Raw genomic sequence first — 11,015 nt, 5'->3', positions numbered from 1 at the left:
GATCTCAGGGTCCTGGGATCAAGACTCTTGTTGGGCTCCCTGCTCAGCGGGGAGTCTGCTTCTCCCTCTGCCCCTCCCCCTCCCTCTGCAAGTGCGCATGCTCCTTCTTGCTCTCTCTTAAATAAATACAGTCTTTATTTTTTTAATTTCTTTTCAGTGTAACAGTATTCATTGTTTTTGCACCACACCCAGTGCTCCATGCAATCCGTGCCCTCCCTAATACCCACCACCTGGTACCCCATAGTATTAGAAGTCCTAGCAACAGCAATCAGACAACAAAGAGAAATAAAAGGTATCCAAATTGGCAATGAAGTCAAACTCTCTCTCTTGGTAGATGACATGATTCTTTATATGGAAAACCAAAAGACTCCACCCCCAAACTACTAGAACTCATACAGCAATTCAGCAACATGGCAGGATACAAAGTCAATGTACAGAAAACAGTGGCTTTCTTATATACTAATAATAAAAATACAGAAAGGGAAATTAGAGAATCGATTCCATTTACTATAGCACCAAGAACCAAAAGATACCTGGGAATAAACCTAACCAAAGAGGTAAAGGAACTGTACTCGAGGAACTATAGAACACTCATGAAAGAAATTGAAGAAGATACAAAAAGACGGAAGACCATCCATACTCTTGGATCAGAAGAATAAAGATTGTTAAAATGTTTATACTGCCTAGAGCAATCTATACTTTTAATGCCATTCCAATCAAAATTCCACTGGTATTTTTCAAAGAGCTGGAGCAAATAATCCAAAAATTTGTATGGAATCAGAAGAGACCCCGAATCACTAAGGAAATGTTGAAAAACAAAAATAATACTGGAGGCATCACGTTACCTGATTTCAAGCTTTACTACCAAGCTGTGATCACCAAGACAGCATGGTACTGGCATAAAAACAGACACATAGACCAGTGAAACAGAGAAGAGAGCCCAGATATGGACCCTCAACTCTATGGTCAAATAATCTTCAACAAAGCAGGAAAAAATATACAGTGGAAAAAAGACAGTCTCTTCAATAAATGGTGCTGGGAAAACTGGGCAGCTATATGTAGAAGAATGAAACTCGACCATTCTCTTACACCGTACACAAAGATAAACTCAAAATGGATAAAAGACCTCAACGTGAGACAGGAATCCATCAGAATCCTAGAGGAGAACATAGGCAGTAACCTCTTTGATATCAGCCACAGCAACTTCTTTAAATACAGTCTTTAAAAAAAAATAGATATTGAAATTTCAAAAAAAATAAACATTGAACAGATATAATGAAAATGACCAGCACATATGAAAAAGATTTCCTCAAATTAAAAAATGTTATTGAAATTTTAAAATTCAGTAACTATTTGGTAAAGCTAGGCTGCTCTAACAAAAACAGCCAATGATAACTCGATGTCTTAAAGGAGACAAGTGTATCTTCTTCTCATATAAGTCTGGGAAAAGTTCAAGGGACACACTCAACTCACTTCATTTGACCATTCAGGATTTAATGTGCTGCTCCATTATCCTCTAGGCCCTTACTTCTTCCTAAATTTTAGGGAGTTGGTTATCCTGGATTCCCCTAGTCAGATGGGAGAAGAGAAAACAGAGGAGGTGTGGCTAGGCCTTACATCTCCTTTCCGGGAGTGGTATCATCTCCCTCCTGCAAGTGGTATCCCCGCCCTCCTGCAAGTAGTATACATCTCCCTCCTGGAGGTGGTATCATCTCCCTCCTGGACTGGTATCATCTCCCTCCAGGGGTGGTATACATCTTCTCCACGTTTATATGGGTAAGAAAACTTAGACTTAAGTGTGCTCCTCAGCAATCCCTCCTTTTACCCCTGCCGAACCCAGGCAACCTGCAACCCACTTTCTAGAACCACAAGTTACTTTGAATTTCCTAGAATTTTATTTTATTTTATTTTTTTAAGATTTTATTTATTTATTTGACAGAGAGAGAGATCACAGGTAGGCAAAGAGGCAGGCAGAGAGAGGGGGAAGCAGGCTTCCCGCTGAGCAGGAAGCCTGATGCGGGGCTCAATCCCAGGACCCTGAGATCATGACCCAGGCTGAAGGCAGAGGCTTTAACCCACTGAGCCACCCAGGAGCCCCAAATTTCCCAGAATTTTAAATAAATAAAATCATTTGGCACATATTCTTTTTCTTTTCTTTCTCTCTCTCTCTCTTTCGGTCTGGTTGGTTTCACTCAGCACAATTGTGCTGAGATTCACCCACATTATTGTGTATATTACAGACTAAGTACCTTAACTGCATTTCGCAAATTTTGATATGCTGCTCAATATTGTCTTTAAGGACCAAACTTTTCCATTTTCCTCCTCCACCTTCCTCAGAATATTGGCTTGGTTTTCCAGGCTCTGTGGTTCTGATACTACTGTCATCTGTTGTTCCTGCTGACTCTCACTAATGGCATCTGTGTCCTTGTGTAAGTGACTTTCTCAATAACCATACGTTCCTTGGAACTCTGAGGTCTTCTGGGTCTAGGCTGAAGGTGGATTCCCCCAGAGACCATTTGTATCTGCTTCTGGGGTGGACCTTAAAGGCTCAGCCAATCTGGGGCTCCTGAAAGTGAATATTCTGCTCGTGTTTTTCTGCATCACACAAGTGGTATAAATTCGGGCCCCGAATCCATATGAATGAAAATCTGAGGAGAGAAATCTGAGTGGATACAAACCTGAGAGTAGGTGGCTTTTTCTGCCCCCCACCTTTTTTCAATTCAGTCCAGAGCAGTGGCTGAGATAGGAACATAATCTCCAACATCTTCCTCTGCTGGGCATGATTTTCTTGTTCACTTCTGAGGTCCTCATTGTGAGGTCTCCCCACTCTTTTTCTTCCATCATATTTCCCTTTCAAAACTAGGCTATTGGTCATGGAGATCAGGTGATTCCAAAGCTATTTGGAATTTCCTTCTTTTTCCTTCAATGTAGCCATAGATTAAGATGATTTTTTTAACCTACCAATTTTTAGATATGCTATACTGAGAGAGATTTCTCAGAACATCTAGTATACCTTATTGCTGGATAGAGAAAGCTTTTATGTTACTTTTGAGAAAGAGACATGTATATACAAATAATGCTATTTGCTACTAGATAGTTGTTTTCAGGTGTTACAATGGGAGAATTAAAGCAGTACTTTCATGGTCTTTAAAATTCACCATGATTTCCAAACACCCTATACTTGAACAAATTTGATAACCACTGGTACGTTAAAGAGATAAAAGCAACAATCATTGTCAGAGGGCTAGTCTTTTATAAGATAACCATGTATTTTGTTTGTCAAAACTAGGGCACTTACAAGAATGAAAGGGATCATTATATATACCTAAAGAAAGATTTGGACAGGCACAGTGGGATGGATAATCATGCTACTTATAACCCCACATTGAAAGCATGAAGTTTAGAGCACCTACCACACTTCTATTCCATAGGGTCAAAGGTGGATTCTGGGAAGAATTTAATATTGCAGATATGATATGAATTATTTGTCTCATTTAGGAAGACACAAGTAACAGTTCCTTCCCCAAATTTTTAAATTTATAGGCAACATTGGGCAACAAAATACTGTTTTGATAACATTTTTCAGTACTTTTATCTTTGCTACAATACTTTCATATTAACTACAATTGAAATACTAACAGAATTATTGTTTATAAAACTTAATGATACTAAAATTGTTCTGGAAAGAATAGCAATGAAGCATAATGAGCAGGGCTGAGGAATCCAGCCCTCCAGATATTAAAACATATCGGGTAGATGGTGGTAATTAATAAACTTAGTACTAGATGAAAACAGACTGAGCAATTAATGCAAAAGAATAGAGAGCCCAGAAATAAACACAAATATACTTGGGAATTAATTAATGATAAACGTGACATTTTATGTGGCTGAGAAAAAGGATTGTTCTCCCAGAATCAAATTGTGTTGGGACAACAAATTAGACCCTTGGAAAAAATAAAAGCTAGATCATTATATCACTCTTTACAGCAAAATTAATTCCAAATAAGTTAAAAATATGAACCCCCAAATGACAGCACAAAATATCAGAAAAAAAATAGTTATTAAGGAAGTCATGGTTGATCTGCAGGACAAGAGATTTCTTTAGGATGAAGGGAAATTATCCCAGATAGAAGCACACACAGATGCAGGAAGGAACAGACTACACTACAAAGGGCAAATTTTAAAGACTATTTACTGCTTAAGGAAACAATATAACAATACTTTAGATGTTTATGAAATACATAGAAATAAGATCTATGACAAAACAGCAAAAATGGCAGGAGAAGAATTAAATGTGACTCAAAATCATTACATGTTACAGAGGTGCAAACTGAAACCACAAAAACCATTCCACCACCATAAGAATGGCTAAAATTCAGAAAGCTGACAATATCAGTGTTGAAGCAGCAGAACTCTTCTGCATTACTGATTGCAGTGTAAATCAGTTCAACCATTATTTGGCAGTATCTATTAAAGCTAAATTAGAACCTAGCCTGCATTCAGCAATTTTACTCCTGGATAAACACTCAGGGGGAAATGTGTAAAAATTCATTAAGCTATACACTCAAGGCTTGTGTATTTTTACAGCATATAAGTTACATCTCAATTAAGAAAAACCAAGATCACGTATGTAAAAAAAGAATTATAAGAAATTATTAAAATTATAACCCAAGAGAATTCAGCACATATGAAAGCACAGAAAAACAAACGGCTTACAGACATGAAAATAGGTTCAACTTCATTCATCAAGATGAAATTAGAATATCGAAAAGATACTTCAATTTGAGTTGATTTCTTACACTTGTAACCAAGATTCCTGACAAGTAGATTTGCAAAATATGCCAAGACAATTATGTACAAGAATGTTCACTTCAGTATTGCCTGTTATAGTAAAAGATTGGAAACAACTTAAATGTTCACCAACTGTAAACTGTTAAAATAAATCATTGTACTTTGATACAATGGGACACTGTGAAACCATTACAAAAAAAGAAATAGGTATATATGGGTTTATATGGAAATATGATTTATTAAGGGAAAAGGATATTTTTATGACAGCAGGTGGAATACAATCCCAACAATACAAATTTCTTAAAAGTTATGTGATATCATACTAACAGGTTATTCTGGGAAATAGGAACTGGGGGCTGGGTAGGGAAAGATATTTAGACCTTTTATCTTATATTTCTCTGTACTGTTGGAAATTTTTCCTGTATTTGTTCATTTACATTTTAAAATTAGAAAGCAAGAGAGTGAAAGTGTCTGAATACTAGCCCAAAAAGGGGTTAAAAACTCAAATTGCTGGAAACCTAAATGATGAAACAAATGTTCACAGATCACTAAATCAAGATTTCTTAAGGAAGTAAAGAACCAAACTAAAGAGCTCCTGATGTTTAAAATGAGTAATTTTTCATCACAAGTGGCTATAATGCCAGAAAAATTTGGTATGAAGTGATGCATTGAGTAGATGCCCAAGACAGTAACAGTAAAGGGAGATACTTGCATCTAAAATGCTTTCAAACCCCTTTCAAAGGAAAGGCATTATATAAGTATTTTGAAGATATAAAGGCTATCAATGTATAAAAATTTTATATTAACTAAACTACAGCGATTACTTCTTTGTATTTTCAAAACTTTGCTGAAAGTAATCATATAATAATAAGACAATTCTAAAATAACTTAAACTCATAATAACTATTTGAACATTTGATATCTCAAAATTCTGACATTACTCATGATCTGTGATGATAAAAATGAAAATATTCAGTCATAATTTACTTTCCTTCTTCGTGACTTTAGGGACATAAAGGAGAATTAGAATAATTACATTTTATAAAATAATTGGTGATCATATCTCACTAAACACTTGTGTTTATAACATTTATTAATGTACCAATTGTGACCAAAGAGAAAATGTTCACTGAATGTCAAATACTTAATGACAAGTTTTAAAAGTACAGTATCTGTAATCTAGGTATTTCACTACAAAATTAGATAATTTCCCAAATTCTTCTCAGTTCTAAGGGTTTTGAATGAACACTATTTAAAATATCCTGTCAAAGATCCTCACAAAATTGAATTCAATTTCAAACATCTTAAGTAAAATTTTGAAAAATAGATATCTTCAGCAGCTTTCCAAAATAAACACTGAGTGACAGACTTTGTATAAAAATAATGTGTTCAGTATAAGAGCCCATGAAAACCATTTCTTGATGCTCATACAAATACATGGGAAAACATCTCAATTCTAATCCAGACCTTTGTATTCTCAGCTGCTCCCCTGTGATTCAGTGCGGGAATGCTTCCCCATTTTAAATTAGTTGTTCAAGAAAAAATAAAACTAGTGACTTCTCTAGTTTCCTTTTGTAAATGTTTCTTCAAATTTTTGGGGTAACCTTCAAATGCAGCTTCTATTCATCCTAGTAGAGTAGACTCTTTTCATCTTGTGTTTTAAATTTGAGAACGTGTTCTTTCAATAAAAAATAGTTTGGCAAAATCTGTAACTATCAAGATGACCCTTAAAAGTGGAGCAAATGTCTTTTAGAAACTACAGGAAAGAATTTGGAAGGGGGTCTCTTTCATCGCGTCTAGGTGACATATGGCTGCAGCATGGCCTGATCCATTCAGCATATTGTCCAACCGCATGTGAGCCCCGTGGGCACAGCTCTCAATGGCCTAGCTTGGATCCTGTGCCAACCAAAGTGGCTTTGGAATCTGGTATCAATCTGTGGAGGAAGTTTATCTTCTCTCGGCTTTTGAGGCATCAAGATGAATAATCCTAAGGGAATGTGACCATATGTTTGGTGTTTGGAAAGAGGGAGTTGGCTTTATTGGAAAGGGATGAGAGAAGGTAGCAGCTCATGGCTCTGCGTCATCAAGCCTTATTGTAGGTCCAGGATCACCCACTGGTCTTCTTACTACTTGAGACTAGTTAAAAAATAGAAGGGGGCGCCTGGGTGGATCAGTGGGTTAAGCCTCTGCCTTCAGCTCAGGTCATGATCCCAGGGTCCTGGGATCAAGCCCCACATCGGGCTCTCTGCTCAGCGGGGAGCCTGCTTCCTCCTCTCTCTCTGCCTGCCTCTCTGCCTACTGTGATCTCTCTCTGTCAAATAAATAAATAAAATCTTTTTTAAAAAAAAATAGAAGACTATCTGTTCCCATTTCTCTTATTCAAATGTAGTTCATCTCCAAATGGGAACCCGGGTCTCCAAGAGGAGGCTCGGCTGTTACTGCTGGTAAGTGCACCTTGATTTGATTTCTTCCTCTTTGTTCTTGGGGGTTTAACCTAGGAGACATATCATCTCATTAACCCTGACAAATGATTTACCTTCAGACAATCTGTTGAAACTTGTAGCCCTAGCTCGAATTAGTAACTTCTGAGTTTCTTTTCATTAAGTTCAGGTTTAGAGAGACTGACTAGTAACTTGTCTTTCGGTTCAAGGCCTTTAGTGAAATACTCAAAATTCCAGAAATTTTCCAAATGTTGAAGTCCAAACCCATATTTCAGCTCTTCTCTCCCCTAACATTTTTTTAAAGGAATCTTTGGGAAGAAATGTAGAATACCTGGACCTCCTGTAGTATAAAAATTCTAAATTTTGATGAAAACCCGCTATTTAATAACAGATAACTTTCACAAAGACCCCAAAATATATATTAATACATAGAGTGAAACAAACTTTCAAAAGTGAAAATCAGAGCCCTAACACATTGACTATGGAAAAGAACTAAATCTATACATACCAGTAGGCCAAACTGTACGCTTTAGCTTTCTCCATGAAAGAAACTCCCTTGGCATATTGATATTTGAGATGTTTTCACTTGTTTTTAGGAAATCAAGCTATGCCAGGATGCTGGTCATGCTCTCAACTTAATGTATTGTTACTTAATTCTTTTCACACAGACCTATAGCACAATAGTGGTCCTGGGACTTCTGAATTCACTACAGCGTACGTATAGCATGGTGAAATCTTGGGCTGATCGGAACCTCTATCAGTTTCTCTTCCTCACAGTTACAGGTCCCAGACCACAAGAAAATGTTGTGTCTCAGTGGACATGCCCAGTGTTTAATCTCTAACCACGTGCAGACTGGAGCAAAATGTAATTTTTCTGTCTTTCCTATATGGTACCCTCAATTAAATGTCTATATTCTATAAGCAGCATTCGAAATAATGGCCAATTTTACCAGCGCTTCCATACATGCAATAATTTCCTCTGTTTCTGGACTACTTAAAACATCAGTGAAGAAAAATATTCTTTCAATTTATCTTTGTACGGAACTGAGGCTTTCATTCCATACTAATTATTCAGTGAGTTGATAGGAGCCTTCTACCTTTCTCTGGTGAGAATCATTACCGAAGTATGAGATCCCAAGCTAGCTCAATGATGCCTAAGATAGGAAACAGCTTTATTGGTTTCTAACTGGCAAATGATCATGAAGTGTGAAAAAACACCTGTTGGTTGGGGTCTGAGAACTTTGTCATTGTCTAGAACTGTTCAATTCATAGGGCCTCAACTAGCATAGCAATAGAGAGCAGGATTTTCTTTTGGGTAACAGTAAAATCAGCAGGATCCTCTCTCAGGCTAAGTATGAAACTGGGGATGTTTAACAACCAAGAGGCATATTTGCAAGGACTGAAGTATTTGTTTTGATCATACCGATCATCTTGACATTCTTAATTATTGCCATTCAACATCGATCTCTGCAGGTTTCTTAATTTAGTTTGTTGCTCAATATGCTTTGAGTTTTGTTGCCATACTAGAAACTGAAACCAACAATAAATATTAAAGTCTTTAAGGGCAAAAACAACATCTGTGTAATTCTCACTTGCTTTTCATCCCACGTTCTATTTCCATTTAATAAATTTTACTTGATTACAACCCATTTTTTTAATGAATGGCAAAGTAAGGTGTAGGTTTCAAACACAGTCCCTAGCATTAAAAGATCTGGATTTAAATCTGAATCCTGGTTCCATCACCCACTAACTCTGTGACCTTGGGGAAATTACTTAATCTTCTAATCTTTAAAATGGGTGTTATAGGGGAACATGTCCCATATGATTACTTTAATAATTAGCTGAGTTAAAGTACAGAAAGATTTAATACAGTGGTTGATTATATGAGAGAGACTGCTCTGTAAGTTAGAAAAAAAAATAGCACACAAGCAAATGGGAATGAGGGAAGACAGTGATTCTGGAGTGAGATACAGTAACATGTGGCAATCAAACTGAATCCGAAAGTGACCATTGCGACATCTTTTATAGAGAAGAGTTGAGACAGACATTATGTCTTCAAAAGTGCTTTTGTTGTCATCAAAATATTAATTGTGGGTATTGCCATTCTAATAGATAGTTTCATTCAATGGTACATATCTTAGTTTTGACACATAAAGATTGGCTTACTTGTCAGTCTTCAGAAGTATATCCCCTAGGCCAGAGCTAAATCTTCTATTTATCTGCAACATTTAATGGAGTACCTATCACAGAGTAAGTTCTCAGGACAAGTTTGTTAAACTGCAAAATCTTAAAATCACACAGTCAAGTAGCACAAAATACAAAAACATCATGTACTTTAAAAATGTATGAGGATGCCTCTTAGGTACAAATGAGTGTGCACACGAATCAGTAGAAAGCAAAGACAACTCAAGGTAAAAAGGTAAAACAACGACACCCTTGAAGCAAGTTACATCTCACAACTATCAGTTTTGAAGTCTTCTTTCAAACTTAGGTATAACTGAGAAGATTAGCTCTTTCTACACAGGTCTCCTGTTCCCAAATGTGCTATCTGTTGGGCTTGGAAACCTTTGGAAACCTTCCCAGTGTAGCTTGTTAATGGAATTAGAAGAGTCAGTCTACATTGCCAGGCTCTTGAAGGGTGTCTCACACTTTTTGTCTACCTTACTGAATGAGGACAAATACCACTGATCTGGGGACAATCATTTCCAATTTTGACGGTTTTCTTTCCTCTCCCATAGCCACAACCACAGCGAAATATATTACACTTCACATGATTCATTCTAACATAAATCTGAGATGCTTCTTGAATGAAATTAGACAGTTAGGTCACACATTTTGTTTTCCATTATTTTCTGAGTCTGAGTGGAACAAATCTGAAACTGAGGCATGTAAGATACAAAAGTCTTCTGACCAGAAGTTTCTAAATTGAAGCTATTTTCTACAAGGTGTGAACAACTGTCCTGGAGGATTCTGATGTCAGTGAATAAACAGTGGGCTGGGAATGGACACAACACTTGGGACTGGTCAGTCAAAAACACACCAGTCTCCCTTTTTTTGATTGAGGTGACCCCTAAATAATAGACAGACCTTTCACCATTATTTTCTTCAGGGAAATTTCCCTCGAGTTTCAAAAGTTCGTCCAATCCTTCTGAGAATGGAAGGTGTGGTGAAATTATATTGGGATGCTGATCTGATAATATAAAAAATGCCTGGGTTTCTATCTCCCATGAGCTGTTGGAAAAAGAACCCTTTGGTTGGGAACCTTTGCTAGAGAAGCATTTGCTGACTGAGCTGTTTATAAGCCCTTGCTCTTCATCAATTTCACTTGATTTAGAGCTGCCGAGGAGGGTGGCATATCTAACAGAGGGCTGCCTCCTGCTTTCGTCCTCACGGGCTATCACGGTGCTCTCCAGCTCAGAGAAGTTAGCACTGCTGTGCTGGTCACGGATACAAACAGAACCCTTTTCAAGATCCGGAGTTGTCAAAAGTACAGAGACCATAGTGGTTGGTACCATCTCATCTTTATTCTTCCATGATGTGTCAACACTGATATCTTCTGAAATGGTTTCAGGCTCCAAAAGAAGAGGACCAAATATCACTGATTCTGTATGCTTGATAAAAAGATGCTCAAATGTTTCTGGCTAAAAGAAAAGACACATTTTAATGCTCAATTGTATTAAATTTCTTTTTGCTTCATTATGACATCATTGCAGATATGAAAGTGTGAGAGGTTACTACTAAAGGACATAAGTCAACCACAAATCAACTGGGTTTTGTTTTCTT

General features: G+C 37.0%; 1 protein-coding gene across 10 annotated transcripts in view; it reads right to left on the bottom strand.

The window, feature by feature from the left end:
* Positions 1-4,175: 4,175 nt before the first annotated feature.
* Positions 4,176-11,015, bottom strand: part of LEPR (leptin receptor) — a 116,491-nt gene continuing 109,651 nt past the window's right edge. For all 10 annotated transcript variants that reach the window (XM_059137532.1, XM_059137529.1, XM_059137530.1 and 7 more), the window contains one exon: positions 4,176-10,873. In XM_059137532.1, the coding sequence (XP_058993515.1) occupies positions 10,046-10,873 (828 nt within the window). In that variant the 3' untranslated portion in view covers positions 4,176-10,045. The remainder of the gene's footprint in view (positions 10,874-11,015) is intronic.

The sequence above is a fragment of the Mustela lutreola genome, chromosome 10 (assembly GCF_030435805.1).
Source record: "Mustela lutreola isolate mMusLut2 chromosome 10, mMusLut2.pri, whole genome shotgun sequence".
In the NCBI taxonomy this organism is placed as follows: domain Eukaryota; kingdom Metazoa; phylum Chordata; class Mammalia; order Carnivora; family Mustelidae; genus Mustela; species Mustela lutreola.
Note: the sequence above shows the minus strand (reverse complement) of the source record. Positions and strands in the feature narration are given on the sequence as shown.